At 36.0% G+C, this 16,068-nt stretch overlaps 1 protein-coding gene across 1 annotated transcript in view; it reads left to right on the forward strand.

The window, feature by feature from the left end:
- The window catches only part of LOC132559227 (protein Aster-B-like), a 59,368-nt gene that overhangs the window by 17,203 nt on the left and 26,097 nt on the right, over window positions 1–16,068 (forward strand). The window contains exons 4-5 of the mRNA XM_060223846.1: window positions 10,390–10,492; window positions 11,479–11,582. Coding sequence (XP_060079829.1) covers window positions 10,390–10,492; window positions 11,479–11,582 — 207 coding nt within the window. The remainder of the gene's footprint in view (window positions 1–10,389; window positions 10,493–11,478; window positions 11,583–16,068) is intronic.

A 16,068-nucleotide genomic window follows, 5' to 3' on the forward strand; every position in this document is an offset into this window, starting at 1 on the left:
TCTTCTCCATCTCCCTCCCTCTCCATCTCTCCTCTCCTCTCTCCCTCTCATCTCCCTCTCCATCTCTCTCCTCTCTCCATCTCTCTCTCTCCATCTCTCCTCTCCATCTCCTCCCTCTCCATCTCCTCTTTCTAAATCTCGATTCCACACTTTGACTGTATTTTATTCTTGTGCATCTCCTATCACTCTCTCTCCATCTCCTCCCTCTCCATCTCTCCTCTCTCCCTCTCCATCTCCTCCTCTCCATCTCTCTCTCCTCTCCATCTCCTCCCTCTCCTCTTTCTCCATCTCCTCCCTTTCCATCTCCTCCCTCTCCATCTCCTCTTTCTCCATCTCCTCCCTCTCCATCTCCTCTTTCTCCATCTCCTCTTTCTTCATCTCCTCCCTCTCCATCTCCTCTTTCTCCATCTCCTCACTATCCATCTCCTCTTTCTCCATCTCCTCCCTCTCCATCTCCTCCCTCTCCATCTCCTCTTTCTCCATCTCCTCTTTCTCCATCTCCTCCATCTCCTCTTTCTCCATCTCCTCCCTCTCCTCCCTCTCCATCTCTCCTCTCCTCTCCTCTCCATCTCCTCTCCATCTCCTCACTCTCCATCTCCTCTTTCTCCATCTCCTCCCTTTCCATCTCCTCTTTCTCCATCTCCTCCCTCTCCATCTCCTCTTTCTCCATCTCTTCCCTCTCCATCTCCTCCATCTCCTCTTTCTCCATCTCCTCTTTCCATCTCCTCCCTCTCCATCTCCTCCCTCTCCATCTCCTCTTTCTCCATCTCCTCCCTCTCCATCTCCTCTTTCTCCATCTCCTCCCTCTCCATCTCCTCTTTCTCCATCTCCTCTTTCTCCATCTCCTCTTTCTCCATCTCCTCCCTCTCCATCTCCTCCCTCTCCATCTCCTCTTTCTCCATCTCCTCCATCTTCTCCCTTTCCATCTCCTCTTTCTCCATCTCCTCCATCTCCTCTTTCTCCATCTCCTCTTTCTCTATTTCTTCCCTTTCCATCTCCTCCCTTTCCATCGGAAATACCATTAGGAACTCGATATTTCTTCATACAAATTTGTACATATGTATATAAATATAGACTCTAGTAAGTGATATCGACGGTATGGTCCAATATTGGTACTGGATCTTCTATATATAGAATCTAGTGAGTAATATCGACGGTATGGTCCAATATTGGTACTGGATCTTCTATATATAAAATCTAGTGAGTAATATCGACGTTATGGTCCAATATTGGTACTGGATCTTCTATATATAAAATCTAGTGAGTAATATCGACGGTATGGTTCAATATTGGTACTGGATCTTCTATATATAAAATCTAGTGAGTAATATCGACGGTATGGTCCAATATTGGTACTGGATCTTCTATATATAAAATCTAGTGAGTAATATCGACGGTATGGTTCAATATTGGTACTGGATCTTCTATACCGTATTTATTCCAATAAACGCCCCGTCTCTAATAAACGCCCCCCCCCCCCCCCCCCCCCCCCCCCCCCCACCTGTTTTCTCAGTAAATTTCAACAACTCAGGAGTCAGGTTACAAAGCTTACCTTTTAATAAATTTTAAATTCCCGGTATCCATGAACATGAACAAATGAATTTTGGCACAAGAAAATTACACTGTCACGACACGTACACAAGTAATATCAATTTAATCCAGGGTTCATTTCAATATACGGCAGGCCTAATGGCCGGGACTGCCGTACGAACTACTGTCTTCACTTTCACTTTCACTTTCGCCAGTCTCGCTTTCACTCAGTTCTATTTGTGGAATAGAAGGCGCATTCACATCACCCATTAAATTTTGCAAAACGTCATCTGCACCTTGGACATCCTTTTCACTAAACCCCTGGAATTCCTCATTGTCAGAATCATGCTGGAAAATATGATCCTTGCTACCGTCCAGCTAATTTGTGATACCACATTTTTTGTACGATCTTCTGATTGTGTCCGGGCTAATGCTATCCCTTGCTGTCTTGACCCAAGACAACATTACAGCTTTAGATGGGGCTTTACGATTCCCTGCTTTGGTTTTCTCAATGGGGCCACTGAAACACCATTCGTCATACAACTCTCCAAGTTTTTGTTTGAAGGGTTTATTCCACGACACATCGGCTGGCTGTAGCTTACATGTACATCCTCCGGGTATAACACAGATGTCTGAATTATATTTTTGACGAACCAGTTTTTTACATCTTCAGTAAGATGACCACGGAAAGCGTCCCATACTAATAACCGCCTAGCTGTATTATTCACACCCCAGAGTTTTTTTTAACCAATATTGGTACTGGATCCTAACAAACAAATGTTTGTTGGATGCGTATAACTGGAATAGATATATATGATCAATGGAGTAATAGCGATTGTGAAGCGGTAGTGTAGATAACACACATAAAGTACTTAGTATTTAACCTAAATTAACACCAACACTCTCGATTTAGATTTATAACTTTGTATTTTTTAAAGTTCTATGTATGTGATGTACTCAAACATCAGCTGTACCTTGCCTTAAGATTTGTTTTCTCTTTTTCTAATAGAATCAGTTGAAATTTGAATTATTTAAGTACAATAATGGATGCCAACATTGCTTATATCAGACTGAAATGATATGTACAGCATGTGTTCAATCTAAAATTAAACTGTTACAAAGTCCTAGGATTGTAACATGAGACAGTGCAGCATGATAGGTTTCCATGTGACAAGATAAAGATGAAATTTCCTTCACTTAATGTGTACATTTTGTAATTGGAGGATAACAATTTATATCAAACATCAGGATCATCCTTCAGAGAGACTGAGGTACTGTTGTACAGGTCTATATAAAACACTGTCAGGGAGACTGAGGTACTGTTGTACAGGTCTATATAAAACACTGTCAGGGAGACTGAGGTACTGTTGTACAGGTCTATATAAAACACTGTCAGGGAGACTGAGGTACTGTTGTACAGGTCTATATAAAACACTGTCAGGGAGACTGAGGTACTGTTGTACAGGTCTATATAAAACACTGTCAGGGAGACTGAGGTATTGTTGTACAGGTCTATATAAAACACTGTCAGGGAGACTGAGGTATTGTTGTACAGGTCTATATAAAACAGTGTCTGTCAGGGAGACTGAGGTATTGTTGTACAGGTCTATATAAAACACTGTCAGGGAGACTGAGGTATTGTTGTACAGGTCTATATAAAACACTGTCAGGGAGACTGAGGTATTGTTGTACAGGTCTATATAAAACACTGTCAGGGAGACTGAGGTATTGTTGTACAGGTCTATATAAAACACTGTCAGGGAGACTGAGGTATTGTTGTACAGGTCTATATAAAACACTGTCAGGGAGACTGAGGTATTGTTGTACAGGTCTATATAAAACACTGTCAGGGAGACTGAGGTATTGTTGTACAGGTCTATATAAAACACTGTCAGGGAGACTGAGGTATTGTTGTACAGGTCTATATAAAACACTGTCAGGGAGACTGAGGTATTGTTGTACAGGTCTATATAAAACACTGTCAGGGAGACTGAGGTATTGTTGTACAGGTCTATATAAAACAGTGTCTGTCAGGGAGACTGAGGTATTGTTGTACAGGTCTATATAAAACACTGTCAGGGAGACTGAGGTATTGTTGTACAGGTCTATATAAAACACTGTCAGGGAGACTGAGGTATTGTTGTACAGGTCTATATAAAACACTGTCAGGGAGACTGAGGTATTGTTGTACAGGTCTATATAAAACACTGTCAGGGAGATTGAGGTATTGTTGTACAGGTCTATATAAAAAACTGTCAGGGAGACTGAGGTATTGTTGTACAGGTCTATATAAAACACTGTCAGGGAGACTGAGGTATTGTTGTACAGGTCTATATAAAACACTGTCAGGGAGACTGAGGTATTGTTGTACAGGTCTATATAAAACACTGTCAGGGAGACTGAGGTACTGTTGTACAGGTCTATATAAAACACTGTCAGGGAGACTGAGGTATTGTTGTACAGGTCTATATAAAACACTGTCAGGGAGACTGAGGTATTGTTGTACAGGTCTATATAAAACACTGTCAGGGAGACTGAGGTATTGATGTACAGGTCTATTTAATTGACTGTTGATATGTTGTAGGTAATTCTGTGTCTCTGAGATCTGCCTTTGACTTTCTCAGGATTTTCATTATATAAACTGGTCGCTTCTCTTTTGTAACTGAAAGCTTCTTACTGAAACATCACCTGTAGAGTTTTCAATTCTGATACAAAAACTGGGGAGACATATATATAGATGAATTTTTATAGATGAGGGAAGGAAAATAGATAAAACGTATTGTCTGTTTTAGGTTGATGATTAACGTTTTCCCAATAAAATCTGTCCCATCCAAGAAAGAAAAATTCTAGTTTGTACATAAAATCATTATTATTAAGAATTTGAAACTGTAACAGATTGTGTCCATACTACCCAAGTCTATCATGCATGTCTTTATATCATCTAATATTGATCTAATCGTCTTTGTTTGTGTTCTTTGATTCATAAATGTAGGCCCTTAATGGTGTCGAGGAATTAAAAATAACTTGTATCTTTCTACAGAATGAATGACCTGTGTAATTACAGAATTTAGGGACAAATATCTAGTCTCATAGATAATAATTCCTTATGGTTGAATTATAGAGTATCCTAGCAGACATTTGATCTGAAGTTCAGTGATCTGCATCAATTTGGGATGTTTTATCTTTGTTTGTTTTTTTTTTTTTAAGTTTTAATCCTTTTCCTGTTTTAAGAAGTTCTACACCCTAAAGAATTTGTTCATTTTCATTTCTTCCTCAGTGACACTAATTTAAACCCTAACTGTTTAATCCTCTTTGCTAGAAGTGTAACATTGTGGACACATTCTAAGTAAGAAGGATCACGTAGGGGAAAAAGGTTATTGAATGTTATCAGCACTTTATATTTTGATTTCTGGGAAAAACAGTCTTAGTTTTTAATATGGTATTAGATTGTTATTGCTGTTTCTGGAGAAGTACCTGATGAATCATGGTTTCTAAGAGGTTGAGGAAATTCTGACATCCAGCTATCTATGTTTTGACTGTCAAAATTTGAAATTGTAGGTTTGTATTGGTCTATTTTGTGTAGTCTGTTTTGGAACTGATAAAAAAATCAAGATGACTGACGACAGCTGGCCATATTGGATTTTGACATTGAATGTTTTTATTCCTATTTCTGGAGAAATACTAAGTCGATCATTCTCAATTTTTTAAAGAAGGCTTCCCTCGGTTCCTAATTGTTCCCTTTTGATTTGAGGAATGATTGGAAAACAAAATTAGCTGAGGAATGTCCATCTTAAATTTGACAGTTTCAGGTTTTCAGCTCTTTTTCTTGAGAGTATTTTTTAATATATGAATAAAAGCAAATTAAAACAAAGGAAATAAGAAAAAAAATGAAAAAAAATCTGCAGTGATCTCAAGTTATTTGATACATATTTGTAAGTTGTTAATGATATAAAATGCATTGTAACGTTAAAAATATGAACTAGAACAAAACAATTAAATGAATTTCATGGCACTGCAAGACCAATAGAAATGAAATAATGATCTTATGATGAAATATGATGTATTGTTTTAGTGAGATTTTTACAGTAATTAGAAATAACAATAAGTTTTTGTTATCTGAATGTTATTATAGACTTTATAAATGACAAATCTCATAAAACTGCTGGACATCCTTCAGTTATACCAACCTCATTATTTGTATCTACATTACCAACAAAATTTTAAATAATATTACTTATATATCCATCTATATGGAGAAAAACCCTATACTATGGAGTAAAACCCTTATACTATGGAGAAAAACCCTATACTATGGAGTAAAACCCTATACTATGGAGAAAAACCCTTATACTATGGAGTAAAACCCTTATACTATGGAGTAAAAAACATTATACTATGGAGTAAAACCCTTATACTATGGAGAAAAACCCTATAATATGGAGAAAAACCCTATACTATGGAGAAAAACCCTATACTATGGAGTAAAAAACCTTATACTATGGAGTAAAACCCTTATACTATGGAGTAAAAACCTTATACTATGGAGAAAAACCCTTATACTATGGAGTAAAACCCTTATACTATGGAGTAAAACCCTTATACTATGGAGAAAAACCCTATACTATGGAGTAAAACCCTTATACTATGGAGTAAAACCCTTATACTATGGAGTAAAACCCTTATACTATGGAGAAAAACCCTATACTATGGAGTAAAACCCTTATACTATGGAGTAAAACCCTTATACTATGGAGAAAAACCCTATACTATGGAGTAAAACCCTATACTATGGAGAAAAACCCTTATACTATGGAGTAAAACCCTTATACTATGGAGAAAAACCCTATACTATGGAGTAAAACCCTTATACTATGGAGTAAAACCCTTATACTATGGAGTAAAACCCTTATACTATGGAGAAAAACCCTATACTATGGAGTAAAACCCTATACTATGGAGAAAAACCCTTATACTATGGAGTAAAACCCTTATACTATGGAGTAAAAAACCTTATACTATGGAGTAAAACCCTTATACTATGGAGAAAAACCCTATACTATGGAGAAAAACCCTATACTATGGAGAAAAACCCTATACTATGGAGTAAAAAACCTTATACTATGGAGTAAAACCCTTATACTATGGAGTAAAAACCTTATACTATGGAGAAAAACCCTTATACTATGGAGTAAAACCCTTATACTATGGAGTAAAACCCTTATACTATGGATAGAAACCCTTATACTATGGAGAGAAACCCTTATACTATGGAGTAAAAAACCTTATACTATGGAGTAAAAAACCTTATACTATGGAGTAAAACCCTTATACTATGGAGTAAAAACCTTATACTATGGAGAAAAACCCTTATACTATGGAGTAAAACCCTTATACTATGGAGTAAAACCCTTATACTATGGAGAGAAACCCTTATACTATGGAGAAAAACCCTTATACTATGGAGTAAAACCCTTATACTATGGAGAAAAATACTATGGAGAAAAACCTTTATACTATGGAGTAAAACCCTTATACTATGGAGTAAAAAACCCTATACTATGGAGAAAAACCCTTATACTATGGAGTAAAACCCTTATACTATGGAGTAAAAAACCCTATACTATGGAGTAAAACCCTTATACTATGGAGAAAAACCCTTATACTATGGAGTAAAACCCTTATATTATGGAGGAAAACCCTTATACTATGGAGTGTAACCCTTATACTATGGAGAAAAACCCTTATACTATTGAGTAAAACCCTTATACTATGGAGTAAAAAACCTTATACTATTGAGTAAAACCCTATACTATGGAGAAAAACCCTTATACTATGGAGTAAAACCCTTATACTATTGAGAGAAACCCTTATACTATGGAGAAAAACCCTTATACTATGGAGTAAAACCCTTATACTATGGAGAAAAATACTATGGAGAAAAACCCTTATACTATGGAGTAAAACCCTTATACTATGGAGTAAAAAACCCTATACTATGGAGTAAAACCCTTATACTATGGAGAAAAACCCTTATACTATGGAGTAAAACCCTTATACTATGGAGAAAAACCCTTATACTATGGAGTGAAACCCTTATACTATGGAGAAAAACCCTTATACTATGGAGAAAAACCCTATACTATGGAGTAAAACCCTTATACTATGGAGAAAAACCCTATACTATGGAGTAAAACCCTATACTATGGAGTAAAACCCTTATACTATGGAGTAAAACCCTTATACTATGGAGTAAAAAACCTTATACTATGGAGTAAAACCCTTATACTATGGAGAAAAACCCTTATACTATGTAGTAAAACCCTTATACTATGGAGTAAAACCCTTATACTATGGAGAGAAACCCTTATACTATGGAGAAAAACCCTTATACTATGGAGTAAAACCCTTATACTATGAAGTTAAACCCTTATACTATGGAGTAAAACCCTTATACTATGGAGTAAAAAACCTTATACTATGGAGTAAAACCCTTATACTATGGAGTAAAACCCTTATACTATGGAGTAAAAAACCTTATACTATGGAGTAAAACCCTTATACTATGGAGAAAAACCCTTATACTATGGAGTATAACCAATAAGGTGAACAGCCAAAAATTGGAACAGCTGAAAAATGGAATAGCGGGCACAAGCATTGTGATGTCATAATACAGACGAGTTGGATGTAATGCTGCTGTTTATATTGGCTGTGTACAGCTGTTGTAATGGGATGGGTAAATATTTATTGATGACGTGATTGTTACGATGATTAGTATTACAGGAGACTTTATTGATTGATTACTTTACCACTTGATGTTTGTGTGAAATTATTTTGGAGGAATGCACAGTTTACGGTAAACTTACAGAACAGCTGTTCTTTATAAAGTATTGTACCAGATGACATCAACATCTAGACAGAACAAAAATTTAAAAAAACCCTTAAAACTCTCTTGATTATTTATTCTGGAAGGGTTTTCGTGTTTGATATAGAAGATAACCAGGTATGCCGACAAATCATGATGGAAAGATGGATGTTCTTTTTTTAGCTGTAAGGAAAGAACCAAGAAATCAAAAATAAAGAAACAGCTTCGCTTATCACCAGAATTATATATGAGTGGCCTTGACTTCACAAAATGTAGTAGAAAATAGATTATATTAACTGTATAATGTCCATATTGTTAAATTCATATGTTGGCTGAATTATAGACCACAGAAATATAGAATTTACCTGTCAATTAAGGTCACTTGTATATAACAAATACCTGTAAATTAAGGCCACCTGAATATAACAAATACCTGTCAATTACGTTCACCTGTATATAACAAATACCTGTCAATTAAGGCCACTTGTATATAACAAATACCTGTCAATTAAGGCCATCTGTGTATAACAGATACCTGTCAATTAAGTTCACCTGTATATAACAAATACCTGTCAATTAAGGCCACCTGTATATAACAGATACCTGTCAATAAGGCCATCTGTGTATAAAACAAATACCTGTCAATTAAGGCCACCTGTATATAACAGATACCTGTCAATAAGGCCATCTGTGTATAAAACAAATACCTGTCAATTAAGGCCACCTGTATATAACAAATACCTGTCAATTAAGTTCACCTGTATAAAACAAATACCTGTCAATTAAGGCCACCTGAATATAACAAATACCTGTCAATTAAGGCCACCTGAATATAACAAATACCTGTCAATTAAGTTCACCTGTATATAACAAATACCTGTCAATTAAGGCCACCTGTATATAACAAATACCTGTCAATTAAGGCCACCTGTATATAACAAATACCTGTCAATTAAGGCCACCTGTATATAACAAATACCTGTCAATTAAGGCCATCTGTGTATAAAAGATACCTGTCAATTAAGGCCACCTGTATATAACAAATACCTGTCAATTAAGGCCACATGTATATAACAGATACCTGTCAATTAAGGCCACCTTTATATAACAAATACCTGTCAATTAAGGCCACCTTTATATAACAAATACCTGTCAATTAAGGCCACCTGTATATAACAAATACCTGTCAATTAAGGCCACTTGTATATAACAAATACCTGTCAATTAAGGCCACCTGTATATAACAAATACCTGTCAATTAAGGCCACCTGTATATAACAAATACCTGTCAATTAAGATCATCTGTATGTTACAAATATCTGTCTTATAAGTTCACCTGTAGAAAATAAATACCTGTTTGGGAAAGGTCACATGTGTCACCCTGGAAATGTTATACAAATTTTAGTATGTATACCTCTGTGTAAAGGTCGCCTGTCTATATAGGGCACTTTTTGCTCACTGTGTTGACTTTATAGACAGGTCTTGCAGTATGTGACTGTCTTAGAGCAATATCTGGCAGAAAGTTTGCATTGGTATACTGATCTAGGAGACTTAGGTTTTTCTAGTTCAGTTTTGTCCTCTGGGATATTGAAGTTAAAGTTACAAGTCTCCAATATGTTTGTCAATATCAGCAAACAATTTAATTGTAGATCTCCAGCTACCAAACTACAGACAAATCAATTGCATTGTTGACCTTTATTAACTGAATGGTATCTAGACAGGAAATTTGGCCATCAGTGGGAATGTTTGGTGTTTTATATATGTTGACTTAATGACTAAAAGCCAACCAGATGATATCTTCACTGTCTCTGGGGTGACTGTATAGCCCTACTTGAAGTGTTTTGGAATTCTCTCCAATTTTTCAGACCAAAGTTAATGTTAAATTGTCAGTTATATATCAATGATATGGTAGGGATATTTTCATCCTCATACCGTTATACACAAATTCGCCATATATGTACTTTGTCCACTGAGAATTATATGAAAGGTTTAAATAGGTGGAACAAATTTTCACCCCCATCTTAAATTCACCCTCCCAGTTCTTGGACAAAAAGGATGGAAATTTAACGGGGGTGAAAATTTCCTGGTATACAGAAATTTGTAAGAGATGGTTCCTAATACATGACATTGATGAAATGTGGAAAATGTTTTAGTGCTGACAGCTCCTCAGATCACAGAGGTCAATTTTGTTGAAATTTTTAAATGACATCTTTTCATCAACAAAGACTTTGAATGTCAATGATATGAAATGTTGATGTGTTTATAAATGCATGGAATATAGGTGAGCAATGCAGGCCTATTGGGCCTCTTGTTTTATTTTCTTTCAAATTTGATACATGAAACACTTTCCCAAAAACATTGCAGTTAGAACATCTTAATTTGCCAAATCATTATATAAAAAAAATAGAAATAAGTTCTTCCTCTGAGGTTGTCCACCAATGTCTGTGTACCCCAGAATTCCACACACAAATTTAGTATTTGTCTGTGTGTGTAGTAAATATCATTAAATATTATTTAACTTTCAGCTTATACTGACATCCCTTACTGCTCAGAATGATTTTAATTTGAAGCCATCATGATTTTGTGATATATGCCGTACAAAGAATTAGGCATAGAATTATCAAACACAGATGTGTGAGAGTCATTAGAGGAACATGTAAGAACACATTTCTGTGATTCTGATGGCATGTACCTATGTCTCTTAGTGTTTTAATCAAGGACAGAAAAAATGTACTCCAGATACAAAACACATTATACAGTAGGCAAGTCTCACACTTTCTCTTCTTCAGAGTATTCCTCTGTTTGACTGTATATTGTGAAAGACAAACATCTTTTCTGATAAAATATCTGCCAAACTGTTGAATCTTATCCCAAACTCACATTACTGTTACACTTTTGCCCAATGTATAGTTGAATTAAAATCATTCAATTCATTTTTAACACGAAACATTAGCCAGCCTTTTGTTTTTGTACCCTGTGTCCCTGCTAAGATTGATGTAAGTTACATTATAGCAAAGTTAAACATTGCGACATTAATACAGAGAGTGGGTATGTCTGTTAATGATGATTTTTCTCTTTCTTTACAGACTACTCATGTGCACTTCAGAAAGACATCCTGGTTCACGGCCGAATGTTTCTCACACAGAATTGGGTTTGCTTCTACGCCAACATTTTCCGTTGGGAGACTGTGGTATGTACTGGTCATTTGAACTTGTGTCCTACTCTGAAATATCTCCTGATTGTTCTGTGGTATGTACTGGTCATTTGACCTTGTCTCCTACACTAAAATATCTCCTGATTGTTCTGTGGTATGTACTGGTCAGTTGAACTTGTGTCCTACACTGAAATATCTCCTGATTGTTCTGTGGTATGTACTGGTCATTTGACCTTGTCTCCTACACTGAAATATCTCCTGATTGTTCTGTGGTATGTACTGGTCATTTGACCTTGTCTCCTACACTGAAATATCTCCTGATTGTTCCTTACTGAAAGTGTTTGCTTTACAGTTTTGAAGATCATAGGTCAAGGTCACTGTTTCTATCCCTGTGATAACTCAAGTTTGCTTTAGCCAATCAAACCTCGTACAATGCTTCCTTGCTAAAATGGCTTGTTTTGGATCGCATATCACATCCCAGGGTCAATGGTTCAGATTATTGTTACTCTGAGTAAAAAAATGTTTTATAAAGTCTTCATTACTTAACCTTCAAGATATGATGATATCAGATGAGTATATATTGTAGGAGTGTAAGGTCAAGGTTGCCATCACAATTTATAGAAATTTGTCAAGCATTTATACTTCTGTGTAAAGGAAGTAGGGCATTGACGTCTTACAGACTGTAATTATATCTCTGATGAAAAAGAAAGAAAAAAATTTTTAAATTCTTCAACAATTTGTTAAATAGGGAAAGGAATACAATAATATCATCAACTAATCTCATCTCTAAGGATAAAAGTATGTTAATTAAAAAAATCATATTCAAACACTTCCTCAATGTGATAGGCTGTAATCCTGATTGTTGAGACTTAAACCTGTGACAGCTGGAATTGTTCAATGTATTGACAAAGTCCTTACTGGTACCTGACTGTCTAAAACTTAAACCTGTGACAGCTGGAATTGTTCAATGTATTGACACAATCCTTACTGGTACCTGACTGTCTAAAACTTAAACCTGTGACAGCTGGAATTGTTCAATGTATTGACACAATCCTTACTGGTACCTGACTGTCTAAAACTTAAACCTGTGACAGCTGGATTGTTCAATGTATTGACAAAGTCCTTACTGGTACCTGACTGTCTAAAACTTAAACCTGTGACAGCTAGAATTGTTCAATGTATTGACAAAGTCCTTACTGGTACCTGACTGTCTAAAACTTAAACCTGTGACAGCTGGAATTGTTCAATGAATTGACAAAGTCCTTACTGGTACCTGACTGTCTAAAACTTAAACCTGTGACAGCTGGAATTGTTCAATGTATTGACAAAGTCTTTACTGGTACCTGACTGTCTAAAACTTAAACTTGTGATAGCTGGAATTGTTCAATGTAGTGACACAATCCTTACTGGTACCTGACTGTCTAAAACTTAAACCTGTGACAGCTGGAATTGTTCAATGTAGTGACAAAGTCCTTACTGGTACCTGACTGTCTAAAACTTAAACCTGTGACAGCTGGAATTGTTCAATGTATTGACAAAGTCCTAACTGGAACCTGACTGTCTAAAACTTAAACCTGTGACATCTGGAATTGTTCAATGTATTGACAAAGTCCTTACTGGAACCTGACTGTCTAAAACTTAAACCTGTAACAGCTGGAATTGTTCAATGTATTGACAAAGTCCTTACTGGAACCTGATTGTCTAAAACTTAAACCTGTGACAGCTGGAATTGTTCAATGTATTGACAAAGTCCTTACTGGAACCTGATTGTCTAAAACTTAAACCTGTGACAGCTGGAATTGTTCAATGTATTGACAAAGTCCTTACTGGAACCTGATTGTCTAAAACTTAAACCTGTGACAGCTGGAATTGTTCAATGTATTGACAAAGTCCTTACTGGAACCTGATTGTCTAAAACTTAAACCTGTGACAGCTGGAATTGTTCAATGTATTGACAAAGTCCTTACTGGAACCTGATTGTCTAAAACTTAAACCTGTGACAGCTGGATTGTTCAATGTATTGACAAAGTCCTTACTGGAACCTGATTGTCTAAAACTTAAACCTGTGACAGCTGGAATTGTTCAATGTAATGACAAAGTCCTTACTGGTACCTGACTGTCTAAAACTTAAACCTGTGACAGCTGGAATTGTTCAATGTATTGACAAAGTCCTAACTGGAACCTGACTGTCTAAAACTTAAACCTGTGACAGCTGGAATTGTTCAATGTATTGACACAATCCTTACTGGTACCTGACTGTCTAAAACTTAAACCTGTGACAGCTGGATTGTTCAATGTATTGACAAAGTCCTTACTGGTACCTGACTGTCTAAAACTTAAACCTGTGACATCTGGAATTGTTCAATGTATTGACACAATCCTTACTGGTACCTGACTGTCTAAAACTTAAACCTGTGACAGCTGGAATTGTTCAATGTATTGACAAAGTCCTAACTGGAACCTGACTGTCTAAAACTTAAACCTGTGACATCTGGAATTGTTCAATGTATTGACAAAGTCCTTACTGGTACCTGACTGTCTAAAACTTAAACCTGTGACAGCTGGAATTGTTCAATGTATTGACAAAGTCCTTACTGGAACCTGATTGTCTAAAACTTAAACCTGTGACAGCTGGAATTGTTCAATGTATTGACACTATCCTTACTGGTACCTGACTGTCTAAAACTTAAACCTGTGACAGCTGGAATTGTTCAATGTATTGACAAAGTCCTTACTGGTACCTGACTGTCTAAAACTTAAACCTGTGACAGCTGGAATTGTTCAATGTATTGACACAATCCTTACTGGTACCTGACTGTCTAAAACTTAAACCTGTGAAACCTGGAATTGTTCAATGTATTGACAAAGTCCTTACTGGTACCTGACTGTCTAAAACTTAAACCTGTGATAGCTGGAATTGTTCAATGTATTGACAAAGTCCTTACTGGTACCTGACTGTCTAAAACTTAAACCTGTGACAGCTGGAATTGTTCAATGTATTGACACAATCCTTACTGGTACCTGACTGTCTAAAACTTAAACCTGTGACAGCTGGAATTGTTCAATGTATTGACACAATCCTTACTGGTACCTGACTGTCTAAAACTTAAACCTGTGACAGCTGGAATTGTTCAATGTATTGACAAAGTCCTTACTGGTACCTGACTGTCTAAAACTTAAACCTGTGACAGCTGGAATTGTTCAATGTATTGACACAATCCTTACTGGTACCTGACTGTCTACAACTTAAACCTGTGACATCTGGAATTGTTCAATGTATTGACACAATCCTTACTGGAACCTGACTGTCTACAACTTAAACCTGTGAAACCTGGAATTGTTCAATGTATTGACACAATCCTTACTGGTACCTGACTGTCTAAAACTTAAACCTGTGACAGCTGGAATTGTTCAATGTATTGACAAAGTCCTTACTGGTACCTGACTGTCTAAAACTTAAACCTGTGACAGCTGGAATTGTTCAATGTATTGACAAAGTCCTTACTGGTACCTGACTGTCTAAAACTTAAACATGTGACATCTGGAATTGTTCAATGTATTGACAAAGTCCTTACTGGTACCTGACTGTCTAAAACTTAAACATGTGACATCTGGAATTGTTCAATGTATTGACACAATCCTTACTGGTACCTGACTGTCTACAACTTAAACCTGTGACATCTGGAATAGTTCAATGTATTGACACAATCCTTACTGGTACCTGACTTTCTAAAACTTAAACCTGTGACAGCTGGAATTGTTCAATGTAGTGACACAACCCTTACTGGAGCCTGACTGTCTAAAACTTAAATATGTGACAGCTGGAATTGTTCAATTTAGTGACACAATCCTTACTGGAACCTGACTGTCTAAAACTTAAATCTGTGACAGCTGGAATTGTTCAATGTATTGACAAAGTCCTTACTGGTACCTGACTGTCTAAAACTTAAACCTGTGATAGCTGGAATTGTTCAATGTATTGACAAAGTCCTTACTGGTACCTGACTGTCTACAACTTAAACCTGTGACAGCTGGAATTGTTCAATGTATTGAAATGTTCCCTAGCACAAACTAGCTAATGGTAATTTGTCAACTGTTTTGATACAGATTGTTGTTCTGATGAATTAAAGAGATAATTTTGTGACTGATTTTAGGAAGACAAAAACAACTTATTTTATAGAACTGTTGTGGGCTAACAAGATTTTAAGACAGGTAGTACAGGGGAGACAACTCCAACAAAAACTACATATATCAACATGAGAACTGGAAGTTTTTATACTTTGTCTCTGGATTGAAATACAAAAGTTGCCATAAATGTTGATGGAATATGTTTTCTTCTCTAGATATTGTACAAACAGATTTAATTAGAAATATTTGCATGTACATGGACATAGAACTGAACATTGAAAAAATAATCATCTTTGATCTTTTTTATTTAATTTTTTTTCTTCCAATTTTAATTATTTTCTGATGTAGATAATGAACACAAGAGGCAGGAATTAAGTTGTAATTTGTGACAAAC

The sequence above is a fragment of the Ylistrum balloti genome, unplaced genomic scaffold, assembly GCF_031769215.1.
Source record: "Ylistrum balloti isolate Yb309-2 unplaced genomic scaffold, AGI_CSIRO_Ybal_v1 Utg370878, whole genome shotgun sequence".
In the NCBI taxonomy this organism is placed as follows: domain Eukaryota; kingdom Metazoa; phylum Mollusca; class Bivalvia; order Pectinida; family Pectinidae; genus Ylistrum; species Ylistrum balloti.